At 47.1% G+C, this 18814-nt stretch overlaps 8 protein-coding genes across 8 annotated transcripts; 5 read left to right on the top strand and 3 right to left on the bottom strand.

Moving 5' to 3' along the window:
* Positions 1-94: 94 nt before the first annotated feature.
* Positions 95-1225, top strand: ONS95_010054 (uncharacterized protein; the record flags this gene model as incomplete). The annotated part of the gene is made up of 1 exon (XM_058503620.1): positions 95-1225. One exon carries the CDS (start codon positions 95-97, stop codon positions 1223-1225), a length of 1131 nt encoding a protein of 376 aa, XP_058360332.1.
* Positions 1226-1666: 441 nt separating this feature from the next.
* ONS95_010053 (uncharacterized protein) lies at positions 1667-2736 on the top strand (the record flags this gene model as incomplete). The annotated part of the gene is made up of 3 exons (XM_058503619.1): positions 1667-1899; positions 1980-2452; positions 2569-2736. Exons 1-3 carry the CDS (start codon positions 1713-1715, stop codon positions 2734-2736), a joined length of 828 nt encoding a protein of 275 aa, XP_058360331.1. The 5' UTR covers positions 1667-1712.
* Positions 2737-3030: 294 nt separating this feature from the next.
* KAR3 (kinesin-like nuclear fusion protein) lies at positions 3031-6813 on the bottom strand. The gene is made up of 8 exons (XM_058503618.1): positions 6651-6813; positions 6428-6584; positions 6245-6372; positions 5772-6027; positions 5154-5279; positions 3435-5101; positions 3269-3388; positions 3031-3218 (listed from the first exon to the last, which is right to left on the bottom strand). Exons 1-8 carry the CDS (start codon positions 6675-6677, stop codon positions 3159-3161), a joined length of 2541 nt encoding a protein of 846 aa, XP_058360330.1. The 5' UTR covers positions 6678-6813; the 3' UTR covers positions 3031-3158.
* Positions 6814-6962: 149 nt separating this feature from the next.
* On the top strand, positions 6963-10833 carry ONS95_010051 (uncharacterized protein; the record flags this gene model as incomplete). The annotated part of the gene is made up of 10 exons (XM_058503617.1): positions 6963-7261; positions 7386-8216; positions 8297-8626; positions 9154-9496; positions 9549-9656; positions 9729-9783; positions 9835-9947; positions 9997-10161; positions 10213-10489; positions 10567-10833. Exons 4-10 carry the CDS (start codon positions 9309-9311, stop codon positions 10831-10833), a joined length of 1173 nt encoding a protein of 390 aa, XP_058360329.1. The 5' UTR covers positions 6963-7261; positions 7386-8216; positions 8297-8626; positions 9154-9308.
* A 56-nt stretch (positions 10834-10889) lies between these two features.
* On the bottom strand, positions 10890-12189 carry ONS95_010050 (uncharacterized protein). Its single transcript, XM_058503616.1, has 5 exons — positions 11789-12189; positions 11639-11731; positions 11434-11561; positions 11153-11383; positions 10890-11090 (listed from the first exon to the last, which is right to left on the bottom strand). The coding sequence occupies exons 1-5, from the start codon at positions 12042-12044 to the stop codon at positions 11046-11048; spliced, it is 753 nt and encodes a 250-aa protein (XP_058360328.1). The 5' UTR covers positions 12045-12189; the 3' UTR covers positions 10890-11045.
* Positions 12190-14159: 1970 nt separating this feature from the next.
* Positions 14160-15365, bottom strand: ONS95_010049 (uncharacterized protein; the record flags this gene model as incomplete). Its single annotated transcript, XM_058503615.1, has 7 exons — positions 14160-14185; positions 14241-14447; positions 14499-14574; positions 14631-14656; positions 14711-14806; positions 14858-14983; positions 15038-15365. 7 exons carry the CDS (start codon positions 15363-15365, stop codon positions 14160-14162), a joined length of 885 nt encoding a protein of 294 aa, XP_058360327.1.
* A 454-nt stretch (positions 15366-15819) lies between these two features.
* On the top strand, positions 15820-16520 carry ONS95_010048 (uncharacterized protein; the record flags this gene model as incomplete). The annotated part of the gene is made up of 2 exons (XM_058503614.1): positions 15820-15880; positions 15934-16520. 2 exons carry the CDS (start codon positions 15820-15822, stop codon positions 16518-16520), a joined length of 648 nt encoding a protein of 215 aa, XP_058360326.1.
* A 1412-nt stretch (positions 16521-17932) lies between these two features.
* On the top strand, positions 17933-18744 carry ONS95_010047 (uncharacterized protein; the record flags this gene model as incomplete). Its single annotated transcript, XM_058503613.1, has 3 exons — positions 17933-18152; positions 18213-18286; positions 18340-18744. The coding sequence occupies 3 exons, from the start codon at positions 17933-17935 to the stop codon at positions 18742-18744; spliced, it is 699 nt and encodes a 232-aa protein (XP_058360325.1).
* Between the last annotated feature and the right edge of the window lie 70 nt (positions 18745-18814).

The following is an 18814-nucleotide window of genomic DNA, read 5'->3' as shown; positions in this document are numbered from 1 at the left end:
CGAACTCAGCCAGAAAGTTTGTATAGTCAATGTAGCGAAACTGCCCGCTTCCGAACTGACATCCAGTCTGGCTTGGAGCGTCGGGTTTGTTTACATGACCCCTCCAACCGCGGGTTTCTGTTTTCGGACTAGCGTCTCATTCCCCGCGCTCAGCCTCGCCCACCTTGAGCCTCATTTCAGCATAAAGGGGAACATTCAGAAGCACCAAAAGAGCTCGCAGCATTATCCTGAACGGCTGACCATGGAACCAGCAACATCCTTCCATTCCTTTAAAAACCTCCCCAACGAGATCAAGCATCAGATCTGGACTTACACATATGAACAAGAAGCTCGGGATAATGCCCGCATACAGCGAATCGCAAAGGATCCTCTTCACGAGGTGAAGTCCCTCTCGAAACCACTCGAGCTGCGAATCGTCGCCCAAAAACGATATCGAGTCCCTTCCCTCCTACACGCCTGCCGCGATGCCAGAACAGTGGCCTTGAATTACTGGTCTCTGTGGCATTGCGCGGAACCTCTGACCTTTCACGATGATGGCACATCCATCTATGTCAGCAAGGAGCACGACACATTCTACTTCGCAGACGGCGCTCCTAAGGACTTCTGGATGCTGAGCAGCTTCGTCGGTTACACGCAGGATATAGCTGACTTGGGGGAAGACGATCCAAAGAACGTCGAGAGAATCTGGCGGGAATGGGCGCAGGACATAAACCATTTTGCGGTGGACTGGTGGTGCTGGTTAGTAGCTACGACATCGTGTGACTGGACCTGGATGGGTGGACTTGGATTGAGCGAGGAAGGAGACCTGACAATCGTAATCAAGAACCCGAACGATCCAGGACATATACCCGAGTTCTCTCCATATATCGAGACGAGGCTGAAAGAAGTCACACTGGGCACGGTCAGAGCGAAGGCTGTCGATACTATCCTGACGCATATTAAGTACAAGGAGATTAAGGAGGAGTTCCCGTTTGATACACAGACAGTCAAATTGAAGAAGCCGGCGGACGAGGATAATTGCTGTGTACCAGCGTTAAAGGCACTGGCTGTGGTGGGTCCGAATGACGACGAAAATTCTAAAGAAGATGAAGAGTACCTGGAGGCTGTGAAACTTCAAGCCAGATTCCACAGAGTGAGTCACGATATCCGGAACTTGCATCATGAACGGCGGACGTTGGCACGGGAGATCAAGAAAATGGAGATAAGATTGCCGACGACTATATAGTTTGTTGAGCGGCCACATCATGCTACGTGGACTTCCGTTACGTAGTACTTTATACCCCACAGTTGGGAAAAATTTACAGTGAGGGAGTATGCGAGGGAGTTGTGCCAGGCAATGTGTTGGCTAGCCTTCTGATTATGAGTGGAGAGCATATGAGCGATGATTTGATAATGCCTTAGCAATGCAAACAGCCAGCATACGAGCATGCAAGATCTTTAAAAAGCAGCAAAATGATCCTTCATATAGCCCTAGCGAGTTTTGCAAAAGCATTTCACGTTCCAAAGCCCCATTCGTGACTCATTTGATGACTTGATGACTCGCTTGTGCTTCACAGCCCACCTCGATATCATTGGCCAATTCTTACGACACTTCACAATGACCCCAACATGAGCTTATAAGAAGCTCCTCTCTCCCTTTAAATTTTATTCGACCGTACATGGCCAATGTAGCCATAAAATCACCAAAAAATGAAGAAACCTCAACCTCAAGAATGCAGAAAGCATCAATAGGTTTTCATAAAATTGCACCATCTAACGCCATGAATGATCTCACAGACACTTTCGCGAAGGCGAACATGTCCTCATCCTCCACACGAGAAGATTCTCCTGAGAATTTAGACACGCATGAAGATGAGCCTCTGAAAACTTTCCATCCATTTCCTCAACTACCAACAGAACGTAAGTACTTAACTCCTATTTCAACAGGACCATAAAGCATCCTCAGATCCAAACAAACTTATACTTACAATGAAATCCAGTCCGTATTCAGATCTGGACCCTCGCCCTCCCATCCGACAAACGACTCTACACACTCTCAATCTCAATTCCAGCCTCCTCTGCTCTTCTCCCAACACCAACCTTCCTCATCCACCACGCAGCTTCAAATCATAGTTCAAAAAAACCAACAATTTCCCTCACCCGTTCAACAGCCCTGCTCCTCACCAACCATGAATCCCGCAGTATCTACCTCTCCCACCATCCTTCATTCATCCCCACCACTCATCAAGCAAAACTCCATTTCTCCCCTACCCAAACAATTTTCCACATAACCAACTACAAGACCCTCCAACGCAACGTGGCGTTTGCCCAATCCATCAAATCAAACACGGCCAACTTCCACCACCTAAAGACCCTGTTATCAGGAATCCACTTCCTCGCCACAACAAAAGATTCTTTCTATCCAAGTGTAGAGCGAGGTGCTTGGTGGGGAGGGAGCGGAGGAGGTCCATCAGTACGTTATTCGTCTTCCACTATAAACTCAAATTCCCTCTTCCCAGGACATGCAGTAGAGCCCAAGTAAAACAAAACAAACCAAACTCAAGAGAACTGACTTACCTTTTCCCTTAGATCCGTATCTTTCCCAACCTCGAGACGTGGTATTGCGTGCTGGGAGAAGGCGGGAGTAGGGCAGCGGCTGAAGAGGAGACGAGGAGGACAAGGGGACGGCTGGAGGGCTTTGGGAGGAGGTTTGATAGTGAGTGGAATGTGCCGGGGATTGAGTTGTTGGAGCTGTGAAGGACGTTGGTGGAGGCTTGGGAGGTCGTTGTGGATGAGAAAGGCTTGCAAAATGTAGAGTATTCGGCTTCTGAACCGAGTTATCTTGTAGCGATATGCAAGACTGTAACCAAATGAAACAGGAGGAAAATTGCTTTGGCAACGCTCAGAAGTCAGCGAGAAACGAAAATTGAGAAAATTGCAATCGACAATCATTTTTCGATTCATCCAGAGCGGGTCGAGCTGCCTCCCTATCACAAATAAACCCAATCCAACACGCCCGCCCCATGTATACAACATAGACAATTATCCTGCCCATTATCAAAAACAATAATACTCCACGCCACCCTCAGAACCCACAAAGTCGTTGATCTGGACGAATAATAAAACCCCAGTGAATGCACAGACGCCAAAATGATAGTCAAACAATGCCGTGGCTCTCATCAATCGCTGCTGCGGACCTTGGTGGATTTTTTCGCCGTTCCGATATGTGTGTTGTGTACCTAAAGCGTGTCAGAGGATAGGTTCTAGACTGGGGTGAGAAGAAGCATACTTTCGTCGCAAATTTCAGACTCGTCAGAGTCTCACTTAGATGGGCTTCCAAAGGACTAGCCATCACAAACATAAGTGTCTTAGAGTTACCACCCAACGAGTATTGGAGTAGGTAAGTCAACTGAAGGAGTCAGCACTATTCAATTGCATGAGTGATTAATGCTTACCTTTGAGTTTCTGTATGGAATATGGCCACCTTCCTTGCCCTGACCCAATGCTCCGATAACATCCCCAAGGCAACTCAAACTCTTGTTGATGTTCTGGGTCTCCTTCATTCTATCTCCTTCTGCGCCGGATTGCTTCAGTCTCTCGGAACCAGCCAAGTCGACAAGATTGAGCGTGCCTTCAGAGGTCTCGTTCGTAGTGCTGTTCCGCCCAACAAGCTTTAGAATGAAGACTGAGTGAGATCTCGAAGATCTCTCGTTGGACTTGGTAGCGGCAACACTTCTGTTGTTGGCAGCCTGCTTCAGCATCGACTCGACCGTATCCGCAGAGTCTAATGGCACAGTCTTAAGTCCAGTAATGGTGGTTTGCTTTCTCTGCTCATCGTGTCGGATCTCATGCTTCTTCTTGTCAAAATCCTTCGAGCAGCTAAGAAGATCGTGGATCTCCTCGTTGTAAACTTCCACAAAGCTCCCTTCCATGGTGTACGTCCACCCCTTCTCCTTGAGATTCGTTGCAGTCTCGTATATTTGATGAGTTGCCCGAGGAATCATGCCGTCGGCAGATGACATCGTGTGTGTTTTCCCAGACCCAGTCTGGCCATAACAGAATATGCAGACATTATATCCATCGAGGGCGCTCTGGACAAGCTGTGAGATTTCTTCGAAGACTTCTTGGTTCTGGCTGTCAGGTCCAAAGACTCTGTCAAAGGAAAATGAGTGATTTTTCCGGGTAATCGTTCCCAAGCTGCTCTTCTCTTCCTTCCCTTGAATCTCGAGCTCCTTTGATTCCTTGTCCAGGTCAGGATACGTTAACTTCGCAACTGGTCCTTCATCCACGTTGTTACTGAAGACCGGCCGCACTCTGCACATAACCCGAATATTGCCTTTGAGCTCCTGAACCTGATTGAAAAGTATACGGCGCAGAGACTCTTCTTTAATCAGCTTCCGCTTTGACTCCTCAGCAGAATCTAATGCCTCTTGCAACCTTCTCTCCATCTCAACGAAACTGTCGGACTGCGCCTTGGATCCAGATTCTAGGAAATGTATCCGGGCACGAAGACTTGCAACAGTACTTTCAAGCGTGTGGATAGTCGAGGCCGATTCGACTCCAGTCTTTTGAAGAGTCTCTCTCATCGTGGCAATCTCGCTCTGTGCATTTGCCTTTAGTGTTTGCTCTCGATCGAGGTCCCCTTTAACATCCTCCAGCTCACCCCTCATATTCTGGATTTCGCGGTCTTTCTTTTGCAATTCCAGATCCAGATTGACACTTTCAGATGCGATTCGAGACTCCAATTCTTGAACTTCGCGCAGCCTCCGACTGCGTTCTTCTTCGAGAGTTGCATTGTTACGTCGCTCAAGGTCCCGGATTCTGTCCTCCAATTCTACAGTGGCTTGACGCTCCATTTCCCGCAGTTCATCTCTGTGCTTTCGAAGCAATCGGTCCATCTCGTCTGTGTTGTCTCGCTTCATCTGGTCAATTCCGATCCGATTCTCCCTTTTCGCGTCATCCAGCTCAATTCGGTGTGTTCGCATCTGCTCATCGAGTCCGGCATTTGCTGTCATTAGATTTTGTTGAAGGGTCTCTACCTTCAATTTCATCTTATTCAAGTCTGATTGTAATATCATGTTTGCAGAGGAGAGTTGTGTTCTCAAACCATCTAGCTCGTTGACTTGCAAACGAAATAAGTATATGTCATGATCAAAGCTAATTTGGGCACTCACTTCGTTCCTTGTAGAGAGCAATAGCTTCTTCAAGGACACTCCGCTCTAGGCTGGTGTTCGTAACCTTGTTCTGCATCTCCGAGAACATTCCCTCCATGCGCTCAATACGCACATCGACGTCCCATGCTGTAAACCCAGACACGTTAGAATCTTTTGTCAAAAATGGGGTCTTTTGGGGAGAAGGTCTGGGGGTTCTGCGGGGGGTAATTGGTGCTTCCATTGATGCCTCCGCCTTGGAAAGCACCGGAATATGAGAAGGCAACTTTTGCGCAGCTGATTCTCCAGGAGGCTCAAAGAGCACCAGAGCAGTCTCAGCGCTGTCAATTCTCAACCCACGCAAGCCTGAACTAATGGAAGACTTATGAGATAGGAGGGATTGTGGCGGCCTCATTCTGATCGAGCTCGCTTGACACTCATGCTGTTGCTTGGATTTGACTTCTCCGTCTAGTCGTAGCCTGCTCATGGCAGTAGTGACGGAGACATCCCTCATGTTGGCAGCGGAATGTTGGGCTCTCAATGATTGCATTGATTGAGGAGCACGCAATTTCTTGCTTCGAAGACTTTGGTATCCGTCGGATGACTGTATGGGAGTAGGGATAGAAATCAAAGGCTCCATACCCTTGCGCCTTCCTTGTGATGGTAGATCATCATCCGACGAATGTGTGTCCATGGATGTTGCTGGTCTAGGTAGAGCAGTCGATCTTGTTGTCGTTGACTGGCTTAACTGCGATCTGCCGCCGTAGGATGATTTTGGCCGTCCATTGGGGCCAACACTGCTGGAAAAACTGCTATTCGATGTATTTCGGGACGATACTGATGGAGCTCGTGAACTGGCGGAGGATGTAAACGAGGGGTTTCGACTGTGCATAGATTTCTGCGACCGAGTTAGCCCTGGTATCCATCCCTTTTGGTCATCGGTCACAGTTTGTGGTTGCTTCAATCGAGAGCTTGTTGATTGGATTCGAGGTGCTGGTAGCCATTCTGCACTTGGCTTGCGCCAGGAAGCATATTTCGAAAAGCTTGGGGTCCGCTTTTCCTCCATCGTGTCTGTATATTGTGCTGCATTGAAAATATCTTCTCATGTCACTTACTCCTGCACCAACAAGTGATGTTCCCTTCACAGCAGGTCTCGCGCTCGTCGTGGGAGCTGCGATGGACCTTGACCCAACCTCTCCTGCTCTTTCCGCCAATGTCTTTCGCTTTGGTTCTGGTTCGTTATCTGGTATATCCGTCAGTCCAACCATTTGCCAGCTTCACCTCCAGCTTTAACTAACATGTTCCTCCCAGTTTATGCTTCAAAGACGACGGAGGGGGCATTTTCGAGATCATCCTTGATCGCGCATTGTTTTGCGATTCAGAGATCTCTGCCAGACCCATTTTCGGCGGAGAGGGGATTCGACTTCCAGGAGGCTTGAGTTGAGAAGGGCGATACTGTAAAAATATATAGTCAGTAGCCAATTGGGGAGGCTAAGTCAGGAAGTTGGTATCGCGACGCACGGAATTCTCCTCTTCGGTATAGTCCATCTCGAATCGTGGCAACTGTAACCTCCTTTATTGAATAGGCGAGCGCATAAGCATTGGAATCTTCTATGAGTAACAAGCAATGTCAAGACGCGTGGTTATGGATAGATACTGAGGTGTGGGTTGGAACTTGGACGTCGGCGAGAATATTGAACGACTTGTTGACTTCAAATTCAAGTTGTTTACAATTGTCACGTGGGACTGAGGTCCGGGGCAACGGCGTGGACCCACTCCTTTAGTGCCAGCCGATGTCGACGGGAACAGGAGAGCTGAGTCTTGGCGACACGAGGAGAAAGGAGAGAGATATCCCATCGTGATGTACCAACTTCACCGATACACATGTAAACACTGTCTCCAGCTCAGTGTATGTTATGATCAGCCTGTTTCTTATGTTCTCCTTTTTCTTCTCTGTCTCTCTTTTGTACCAATCGATACTTCGCTGATATGGCTGTGGAGCGGCTCCTCAACCCATCTCGAATACTTATCACTCTGTCCTCGCAAGAGTCTACATACATCCATTGTCGAGAACTTCAAGTTGTGGTTAAGACGCAGGTATATTAGGACGAGATCGGAATTTTGGAGACTCGGTAAGTTCTGTTGAATCTCAGGGAGCATCTCGCCCCTCCGATTGTCAATCTCTCAGAGCTTTCTACTAGCTTTTGCTTGTTCGAGACGGGGTTCTTTTTGAGAAGATTGATTAATTGAACATAGAACAGCACATGGACAATTGATAGCGTGTATTCAGAGCCGTCACCGGATTTTGCTGATACTCGCAGCGTTTCAGATGGTCTTGGGTATCTGTCCCATCCACCTCACGAAAACTTTGAGAGCGCGTCGTTCACATTTCAGGCAGAACGAAGATCTTCCTTTCCACCAATCGGTGGCTGCAATTGGGGGGGATCACTTCCTTGATTTTTGATCCTGCGGACACCCCAGAGTGCTTTCACTCCTAGCAGATCATCCGAAGCGTCGACGACTCCAAGCTTTGCGACAACTATTTACAGCTCGAGCTACCATCAATCTCAACCACAAGCCATCCATAGCCCCGGTCATATGTCCCGATCAAGTCCTCGGCGTAGTATTTTATCCAAAAATCCCTTTCGATCTTGTTCCTTCAGGTGCTATCAACTGCTGCATGACAAAGTGCCAAGTCAAATCATCCATTACTCATACACGCTACCAAAATATCAGAAGAAAACCACCCAGCCCCGCTTCTGTTGCACGGCAGGATCGCATACTACGGCCTCCAATGTCGGATCAGTCCAATCGGATCACGATCTATATATGTCAACTGGACGCCACAATATAGACGAACCGTTTCGGGCCGGGAAGATCCTCCGAAATGCGCTGCAGATTTCTCGCCCTCGTGAGATTTGCGTGACTTTTGCCGGATGCGATGCTTTCGAAATGTAGCTGGCTGTGAAGAGATTCAATGACAGGGCGTGAACGAGGTGATTTGGAAGCTTCGGCCGAAATTGTGCTTGCATTTCAGTTTCCGTTGTGTAGGTCCTTCTCGCTACAACTTCCTTGGGTCTTCTTTGCGTGAGTGTTCTTCTAAGCCTCCACATTTCACTTGGCGTCTAAATCTCTTGAATTCAAACGCAAGCTCACTAATTGCTAAGCCAAACCCCTGAGCGAGCATGTCTTCGCATTCGCGTAGCTCATTCAAGGGCCGTCTCCCTACTTCTCGATCACCGGACTTAAACACTTGGCAACCAAGAAATCAATCCTGCCTCCTTCGCCTTACCAGAATTCAAAGTGCTAGGGTATTCGCACTAATCACGTAAGTTGCATGAGAATTCTTGGATTGCGCTATGGCTATGGGAAGCGATTCCCCTACTCAATGAAGTATTAACTGAAGGCTGGGCGGGGAACAAGCGAGAACTGTCATTACATTTCACATGAGACAATACGTGACAAGAATGAAATTTTTCTGGATACAAAAGTATATTGTAAGTAGTTTCCTACATAATGAATCAAGTTTGATGTGTTTTCAATGCATAGTTGTTGGGTACTGTATAGTTGTTAGGTACTGATACACCCCACCCCCCTGTATGGGTAAACTTCAACTAGTTATATATCCTTAAGCCCTCCTACTAGCGGATTATCCTTCTTCCATTTGAACAACACTAAAAATACTCTGTTTGTAAATATCCGCTGCGCTCGGTATCCAAGACTCTAGCTATCTTTTTGTGAGATTCGTGTCCACCGCGCAAGGGACTCACAGCCCTCCGCAAGCTCTAGGGCTCGGGCATAGCGCCCTTTCTTGATAAATTTGAGTTGAATTGAACATCTTTGAGGTTCACAATGAAACGGCTTAGTGGATGCACGGGGGGGGGGGGGCGTATCGTTTTTAGGGGGGTGTATAATTACCCTAGTTGTTGTGTTATCATGATTTTTATTAGTATATGTTTTTAGCCCGGCCCACAAAGATCATTTCACCGGGTACCACGCTGACATGCATTATTTCACCCTGTAGGAATTCTCCGTATTTTGATTGTGGAGTGGGCAATTTCACCATGGACACAGGCAGCTACTTAGAGACCCTTTCCCCTTCGTCCCCTTCCTCTCCGCGTTCCACCTTGCATTCCTTGCAGGTCTGCTCGAGTGTCTTGCTTAATTGTCATTTTCATAATGCAGTTTCGTTACTTTCTCACGGCGTTGTTCATCTCGTTCAATCTCGTGACTGCAACCCCACGGTCTTCCAATGTCCCAGATGAGGTAGACAAACTCGCTGCCAAAGGACTTATCAATCTTGAGAAGTATCAGGCCAAAAGACATAGCAAGTGTACTGTCAGGAATGCTGCCAAGCGAAAGGAATGGTAAGCTCTTGAGCTCGCTTCCAATTTCTTCAGACTAACTAACCTATCGTAGGGGTGACCTCTCCTCAAGAGAAAAGAAGAAATACATTTCCGCAGTCCTTTGTCTTCAGTCTAAACCATCAAGGACTCCCCGCTCGGTTGCACCCGGTGCACGCTCAAGGCAAGTCGCTCTGCATCGATGTTTGATTTCCTTCAGACCTCGAGACCCCCTATGCTGACACCTTAATCTTAGATATGACGATTTTGTACTAGTACACATCAATCAAACATTGACAATTCACGCCACAGTATGTTCATAACCTCTTCACTCGTACCGTTCATTGAGCTAATAAACAAAGGGTAACTTCCTCTCTTGGCACAGATACTTTGTCTGGGCATATGAAACCGCTCTGCGTGATGAGTGCGGTTACAAAGGTTATCAGCCATACTGGAATTGGGGCCGCTACTCGAGGTTTGCCTCCAAAATCTCATGCGATTCGTAGATGCTGATCCAAAGCCAGCGATCCCATCAATTCTCCGCTGTTCGATGGAAGCGATACAAGTTTATCTGGCAATGGTCTCTACTACAACCATACTGGCGTTCTTATCGCTGGAGCCCCTCCACCATTTGATGTGATCCCCCCTGCAGTTGGAGGAGGTTGTATTACCACTGGTCCATTTAAGAAGTTAGTCACTATTCCACTGAATATCTTCCAATGTATGACTAACAATCCCAGCATGAGCGTCAACCTCGGTCCCCTCTTTCCATCCATCTCAGGTGTCCCACCCAACCCTCAGAAAGACGGCCTTGGATATAACCCACGCTGTCTTCGCCGAGACATCAATCCCCACGCAGCAGCCGTGACAGCAACCAACTACACCTACGCACTCATCACCGATCCTCTGCACTCTGACATCTACTGGTTCCAAACTGTCATGCAGGGACAATTTCCAGAGGGCAAGTGGGGTGTGCACACAGGTGGTCACCACACTATAGGAGGTGATCCTGCCGGGGTAAGAACATTCCCACTTATGTTAGAGTCCGTATCAAGTCTACCGCGACCAAAGTATCTGACACATTTCTGTTCTAGGATTTCTTCACATCTCCAAATGAGCCAGCTTTCTTCGTCCATCACGGCATGATTGATCGTGTCTGGTGGATATGGCAAACGCAGGACCTCGCAGCTCGTCTGAAGGCTGTGTCTGGGACAATTACTTTGTTCAATCAGCCGCCTTCTCGAAATGTGACGTTGGACGATGATGTTGACTTGGGCATCGTAGCACCGACTGTGAAGCTGGGGAGTTTATTGGATACTATGGGTGGGTTGGGTGGTGAGTTCTGTTACGTTTATGTTTAAACATAAGGGGCCGAGTGCTGGATATACCTGCTACTAATGCAAAGACTCTGGGGTATCGAAAATGGGTGTTTCTTTACTCTATGAGCTCACCAATTATGTATCATGTACTGGCCTACAACCACCGCAGTTGCATAGCCGTCTCGCGTCTCGACTCGGAGACAGCATTCCGACCTGATCTAGGCCCAAAACCGATATCCTTCCTCACCCACTCCTTACCTTGCCGGTAAATTCTCATCCATCCACTTCCTCGAAGCCTTCTACACACAAGATCAGCATCGTATTCACTCCACTCTCGCCAGCATCCAAAACCTCCACTTACCCAACTCTTACACTCATGTTTCATCCCGACCCCACTAATATGCGGTGCTTCCCCGTCCCTCTCATCTGCTGCTCCCTCAATCGACATATCACCTGCACACATGATACCCTGACGGATATAATCAAAACAGTGGTTCACATGTCCCATTTCTTCTTCGAGGCCGTCATTCTCGGCCATTCTGAGGGTACGGTCGCCGCGGAGGGCTTGCCAGTAGAGGGTGCGGATCATCATCTGGATAAGGGGTCAATTCTGGATTAGTGGACTGGTAAAGGGGTGCTCACCAGGCAGTGAATTTGGTGATACATGCTCACGCCATAGTTCTGCACGTTGTGTGGCATGTGGGGATTTGAGACACCGTTTGCTAGTCCGTATTGAGATGGGTTCTTGATTGATACGAATCCCATGCCGGCTATGGAAGTTTGATCAGTATCCGCTCGCAGTTGATTGGACTTTTGACAGGTCAAGCCTTGAGTGGTATTGACTTACAACCAAGCAAATCCATCCACATCACATTGTTTTCAATTGTTGGAGCAGCACTGTAATCGGAATAATTACCAAACACTACTTCTTCTGTCGGTACTGCAGCAGGATCACCGATCAGCGTTTTGTCTATGATCAGAAACGAGGTGTACGAACTTTGGGGAACCGGGCTGTTTCGCCCATTCGATTTCGGCTTGAACGCAGCCTGAGCTGTCAATGAGGCGGCAAGAAAGAACACTAGCACGATAATCGCGATCACAATGGGTTTTGTACGCTTCCAGCTTCCATTTTCTAGGCGGTGTGGTTGTTTGTCATTGACTGCCGTGTAAATCTCAACATCCGAGAACGTTTCCTCACCCTGCTCCTCAAGTGCATCCTTCCTCACACCAACTGGAAAGTATCGCGTGGCCATCTCAGCAAGCTATGTGACCAAAATACTGCCGATATCGTTGTCGTACAGCTGCTCATCTGTTTCTCCACATCATCTGTCTTTCGTTACACCAATTCTAGGTGCTGATGCAGCATCTCCGATCATGCGATGCGTGAGATCAACTAATGCTCACTCAGAACCATATCGGTTTCATCTCAGAGAGTTCTCTGGGAATATAAGCATTATGTCGTGCAGGGTTCTCGGTAGTTGCACCAGGCCCCATCCTTGGCTGAGCACCTCCTCCATTGGGTCACCTGCCGCTTTGGGACAGCTTCCCCGGTCGCCCCATGATGCTTATCTTTCCACTGCGGATCGCTCCAATAAGTCAGCGAGTCAGTGGTATGCGATTGAAAAGATCTGGCGGCTTTACCCTGGTAACAGTGACTTTACACCGTTTGTTGATGTGAAGCGAAGATGTGTGTTGTTTTGTGGTGATGCTCTTCTAATATTGCTAAGCGACGAATTGAGAATACTCACGTTGCTGCACAGGGAGTAAGCGCTGCGACGATGAACAAATCGATTTACTAGATCTCACTCATCATGCATTATGGTTTGGTCTCTCTTGTCATGTCATTCGCGATCGTTGTTGAGCAAGAGTCAAGTGACTGACATGAATTCTGCCTGCAATGTCCCTTTCGTCGACGCAAGTTAGTTCATTTTCGTCCCTGGATACCTCGCAGCTCCTCTCGAGAATCAACAATTGCTTGAAAAAAATCTGAAAATAATTATGGCATACAAAAAAAGGTCTTGGTACACACCAAAAAACACAACCCACCAAATCCTCTTCATCTTCCTTATCGCCAGCGCCATCTCTGGCCTTTTCATGGCCATCTTCCACCAACAAATCCATACAAGCATCAACGAAATCTGCCATAAAATCTCAGAATCTTCTGAAAACATAATCACAACATCCTTCAAAGCCAATTCTACCTACCAGAGCCTCGATCCCAAGCAAGACGACCAATGGAATCAGCTTGTGACGCCTAACGGCGGCTTTATTCTAGAGAAGACAGGAGAGGATTCGCATGTATACGGAGTAGGGATGTTCCACCAACTTCATTGCTTGCAGATAATCAGAAATCATATGCAAGAATTGTATTCGAAGCTAGATGCGAAGAATCGAGGAGGGACGAAGAGGGGTGTAATTCATGGGCATCATCTTGATCTAGGGCATACGCTGCATTGTATGGATTATTTCCGACAGGTAGATTACCCACTATTCTCTACATACATGATTGTAACTGCGAAGAATCCGCTAACGGATGTTCAGGTCTTTCTATGTTTTGCAGATGGCTCCCTAGAACCTTCGATCGTGTCTTCCGAAGGTGGTTTACCAACGACAAGTGGAATGGTACCGCATCAATGTAAAGATCCCTCGCCGTTATATGAAAGGTCTCTGGCATCACATAAGTCAAGAATGCATTCTAAAATTGGGTCTGGGTGGGATAGTGTACATGGCCATGATCATTGAATGATGTGAACCTGTAGTCGAGCATGACTCTACTAGCATTCTGTGGTCTTTTCCCTGTAACCATTAGAATAGTATATTGATGCCCGCGGCTCCTCTCAATGAAGGAAAACAAACTTTGTTTTATTCAATTGTTTAACATACATTGGATCTTCCTCATAAAGTTCTATCTAACTCTCCCCAAAAGCACTGGTGGGTTGCCTTGGAGCTTATCAGTCGACAACCTTTATCAATCAAGCCGAATGGAACTCTTACTTTTGCTCATTTCATACTTGATGTCGTACCTAAGCTGTAAATCTACTTATGGATCTGCGACGTGTATTGTCCTGATACCCATGGACCAATTACAGGGTGACCTCGCTAAATTCAGCCGGCTGTGTTTTGGCTCTCAGGCTGCTCCCAGGCTTCCTGTCGCTGAGTTCACTGGGCTTGTCGCTTCGGCACAGAGGTCGACTGCAATAGCAAAGAACAGAATATCACTTCACAGGTTTGCAGCAGAGACGTAAAGAACAGAGGCTAGAACTACAACAAGCAGATTGATTTTCCTGCGTTCATCTATTAACTACTCGTGCTATTTAATGGTCCAAGAAGTTATTTGCTTGCTTATCGATTGGTATCGTTGAAAGGGTTTATTCATGTTTTGGATACGGGAATCCTGCACCCGCTGTTAGCTTCAATTCTCTGCATTAACACGGAACTCAGAGACCTACCAAATTTAGGATGCTGCAAGTATTTCGGATCAAATATATCAATCGCCCTTTGTTTTGACCAGTTATCAATCGTCTCCCAATTAACACATTCATGCTGAATCCCAAAATTTGGCCATGGGCCGGGGAAATCAGGAAGCCATTCGTAGGTCATGAGTGCCGTGTCGGCTTTGCACATAATCACTTGGCGAAGCATTTCGATACAGTGGTCTGGGACTGTCAGCTCTTCAAGTAATTAATTAGAGGGTATTGAATACTTACTGACGTGGTCCTTCACTGGCACATTTGTGTCTCGTACAGTGTAGTAATCCTGGTGAACGTATTGCCGGATGTATTTCTAGCAGGTGGGGTTAGGAAAACCTCTTTCAACATCCGGGATTCGAGAGGGCTCACCAAGCAATGAAGCTGATGATAGACATCTAGTGGGGAATATTATCAATTGTTTTGTCTCGCATGACTAGATGCTAACTCACCAAGTGTACCGAAGTAGTCTCCCGTCCCATCGATCAACCGCAGGGACGGCCTCCCAAGCCGGTCAACCTCGTCCTTTGTGATTCGGATGTTTGCATCTGTTCCTACATAAGTATTGGAAACTTAAATATCCTTTAGTAATAACATACATCGAAATAGTGAAGCCCATGCGTCATCTACTTCTGGTGATGGCTCTGCGTTGAACATGTTGGAAGTCTGGTTGATTTTGACACTCAAGACCTTGGCCTCCCTCACAATGGCGTCTTGAGCAGGAGCTACGTGAGCCCATGTTAGTACATCTCCTCTCATTATGTTGAAGAAAGACATACTGTAGATCAGGGGGAGACATTCATTTGATTGTCGTGAAAGATGAATGATCAAGAAACAAACGACGGAATATGCAAGGACAAGCAAAACATGTATCATGACGGGATTACTCTGCAAGTAACCTCGAAACTTATGATACAGTGTGCTGTGTTCGTCATTTTCATGTTCGTTTCGAAATTGTCCCAAAATCCATTGCATCGCAACGTTTCGCGAGCATGTTTTCGATATTGAGTTCTGCGAGGACTCGAAGCTGGCGAGAAGCTTCTCCTCATCCTCGATCTCGTCTGTATCAGAATTTGGAGCAGAGGCCAACATGCTGTAGATGGGCATGATTTTTCACAAGAAGATTCTGACGGGTTGGAGTGCACAGCTTGTCGATTAGGGAGACTCCGTGACAGAACTTTGAGAGTTGGGAGTCAAGATCGACTGGAGATGATCGTCAATGGTCTCAGACTCTGACTAGCTAGTGTTCTAGATCTCTTGTAGCACCATGTAGATAGCTCTTTGTACCTAATCGTGCAAGCGATGAGCATATTACCAGACATAGAGCATGAGTAATGCTATGGTAATGACAGTCAGCATGAGAATATCGCTTACGGGACAGATGTTGAGCAATTCCCACCTGCACATCCCGCCATAGAATAATCTTAGAGGAGCCCGAGGCCGGTCTTTTTGTACTGCATTATATTTACATGACGACTCCCTCAGAACTTATCTGTACCAAAAACATTGAACCCAAGAGAACCAGCTCCTCAGCACATACTCCAGCAAACACTTCTCCACAATGCGTTGTCAACTCCTCCTCGCAGCCGTTATTGGCTCAACTCTTGCTCTCCCCATTACAGGTGAATGTCTAAAACCAAAATCGTGGTCAAATAATTGCTCATCTATGTAAAAGATTCGAACGCCGCGAGTATTGCCGATCGTGCAGAGTCTGTTGGAGACACAGCACTTGGGAATTATTACGAGAAGATCGCCGTCTCAGCCGCTGAGAAACGCGAAAAGTCTCATGAGAAAACCGGCAATGAACGCGCTCGATTGACAAGCTTGCCAGCCGGAAAGAGAGAGGAGCTAGCTGAGGATGCAGCACTTGGAGGCTACACTGGGCGACTTGCTGTCTCGGCCACTGGGAAACGCGCCCAGTCTCATGAGAGCGCTGGCAACGAACGTATTCGAATGACAAGCTCGCCAACTGGAAAGAGGTGGGAGTCTGTCGGAGATGTAGCAATTGGGGACTACTACGAGCGAAATGCAGTCTCAGCTGCTGAAAAACGCGCTGACTCTCATGAAAGCACTGGCAGTGAGCGTGGTCGATACACGAGCTCGCCGACCGGAAAGAGGGAGGAGTCAGTCGGTGATGTTGTACTCGGAAACCACTTCGAGAACCAGCGACTCTCTGACTTCAATGAGAAGAGGGACGAGTCAGGTGGAGATGTAGCACTTGGAGACTACTATGAAAGTCAGAGACTGTCTGACTCCAAGTAGAGCTAATTGAAAGACCCATGGTAAGTTCCGACCTCACCATCGGGCGCCTAGTATGCTTTCGTGGGTTGAAATGGTCTGACGCTGTGAGAACTACAGGATTTCGGAAAATCGCTTTTTCCGGACCTTTGAGGCTACTCCGCGTGGTTTCTTAGGTGGGATGTGGAGTCTTCACGGAGAGGTTTCTGAATGGTAGCTAGTTTTTGTGTCTACTCAATAATGATTGATTTGCGGATAGTCACAGAAAGCTTAGTCCAACTTGTAATGTTCCTTTTTATAGGAAAAGAAATAATCATTAAAAGCATGAAATGTGGACCATCCGACTGCATCATTCCATTCGCATCTCCGAATATATTTGTCCACACTGAAAGTCACTTTTACATTTTCTACAGAGATGCGGTGGAGGAACTCTGGTCATTCGCTATCAAGAAACTTTGTACTCGGTATATACTGCCTTAATCAAAGCTACCACCTGTTGTAGTGGCGGTGAGGTGTGTACTACCGCGGAAAGAAGCAAGTGATGCTGCAGTGTAATGGAGCTTGCAAGGTAGCTGGGGCTGAAGTGAATGAACATATCTTTCCAGGAAGAGATCAACGCGAAATTTGATTTAACCTCGATTCCAGTTTATAACTAGAGGTTAGAATGCTATTTTGAAACCCGTCAACGCGTGGGGAAAATTCTACCTCTCTTTTTTTGACCTTGAGGTTTAACCCCCACAGTTGTTAAGCGAGTTTGCCTGAGAATCAAAACAAATGATTTCTCCGACAACACGCTTCTGTACGACCTGTCAACGGCAGCTAACATATACCAAGCCAATAGATTGCAAATTTTGTGCCATAATCTGCAGTGTTCCAGACTTGAAAGCATGATGTGGCGAATCTTGATCCGTATCTTGCTACCCCACCTGCCCGACATCCAACTACATCTACGTCCACTTGAGTCCACATAATGACATACTGTGGCCAGCCGAAATTCTCGCAGATGATAGTAAACAGATCTCACACTATGAAGTCTGATTTGTTACTATTGGACGTTATGTAATACCGTTCTTCCACTGTCACTAACCGTTGACTTTGGTTGGCAAACTGGCCTTGAGGAGCACGCCATATTCATCGGCCTCTCATCAATCACATGCGCCTTAAGCTACTAATCTCACCGCTACTGATCGTAGTTTATGGATCTAGATTTGAAGTGCGACAGGTAGTTTGATCTCCTTCACTTCTCTCCTCGATAACCGCAGTGAGGGCCAAAGCTTCGTTGGATTGGTGTGGAGGATCTGGAATTGTGAGGATTTCTTTTTCGTCTTCCTAATCTATATCAATTCTGTCACAACCAAAGAGATCGCTTCTTCATTTATTATTGACTGGATCACGGGCCGATCACACATTTCTCAAATAAGCCGCCTCTGAGCAAAATGGAGCGCAGGAAACTGCAAAATAGAGAAGCCCAGCGACGATATCGCGAAAATATTAAGCGAAAGCTCAAGATTGCAGAAAGACAGCTGGAAGACAGGGGATCTCTGGCGAATGTACCCCAACAATTCGCTACCAATTGTGTGAATGAAGTGAACCTGCCTTCCGAAGCCCAGAACGGAATTGAAGCTTTGCATTGCGCTTCCCCAATTTTTGATTTTGGTACGTACGACCATTTGATTCTCAGATACGCCAGCATCACTTACTGATCATCATCTTCAGATTGGATGACCCTGAGGCCCCAGTGTCATATACAGGATAGTGATGAATTAGCCTCACCACCAGAGAGCTCTTCGGTAAGAATGCAGCTTACGAGGTGCTGCTCTTCAATTAATTGACTTTCAATCAGATTTACTCTCCAGCTCGTACCAGTGCAGGATCGACTCTCATACATGTTGCTGCTTGGAAGGGCTATCATGCAATTGTTCGCATCCTGTCAAATTCTGGAGTCGACGTGGCCTGCAAAGATTATGCAGGCCAGACCCCGTTACATCTGGCAGCGGCCCATGGACATACCAACACCATCAAAGCGCTGATTGAAGTGGGAGCGGAGGTTGATGCTAGGAATCATCAAGGGCAAACGCCATTGTTTGTAGCTGTGAACAATGGGGAGGACGATTCTGTTAGAGTGCTGCTGGAAAGTGGGGCGGATCCTAATGCTAGGGTTTCTGTTACGGCACTTGGATCTGAGATGGCTATGATGCAAGACAATACTATGGAAGTATTGCCGGCGGTCGTTCCAAAAGAAGTCTGAATACGTATCCCGTCCCATTAACCGCTGCCCGCTCCATAATTCTTGCCTGTCAGGTTCGAGCTAATTAACA

Source organism: Cadophora gregata, assembly GCF_030347475.1.
Source record: "Cadophora gregata isolate MNR1 chromosome Unknown scaffold_4, whole genome shotgun sequence".
Taxonomy (NCBI): Eukaryota; Fungi; Ascomycota; class Leotiomycetes; order Helotiales; family Ploettnerulaceae; genus Cadophora; species Cadophora gregata.
The sequence above is the reverse complement of the archived record's forward strand: the minus strand, read 5'-3'. Positions and strand labels throughout refer to the sequence as shown.

Coding starts and splice junctions, on each gene's coding strand:
- KAR3 (XM_058503618.1), bottom strand. CDS start 6,677: ATGGACTATACCGAAGAGGAGAATTCC. Junction 6,028..6,244: donor CATCACTTGTTGGTGCAGGA/GTAAGTGACATG, acceptor ACTCGGTCGCAG/AAATCTATGCACAGTCGAAA. Junction 3,219..3,268: donor GTCTGAAATTTGCGACGAAA/GTATGCTTCTTC, acceptor GACACGCTTTAG/GTACACAACACACATATCGG.
- ONS95_010050 (XM_058503616.1), bottom strand. CDS start 12,044: ATGGCCACGCGATACTTTCCAGTTGGTGTGAGGAAGGATGCACTTGAG. Junction 11,562..11,638: donor GTGGATGGATTTGCTTGGTT/GTAAGTCAATAC, acceptor AAACTTCCATAG/CCGGCATGGGATTCGTATCA. Junction 11,091..11,152: donor AACATGAGTGTAAGAGTTGG/GTAAGTGGAGGT, acceptor TCTTGTGTGTAG/AAGGCTTCGAGGAAGTGGAT.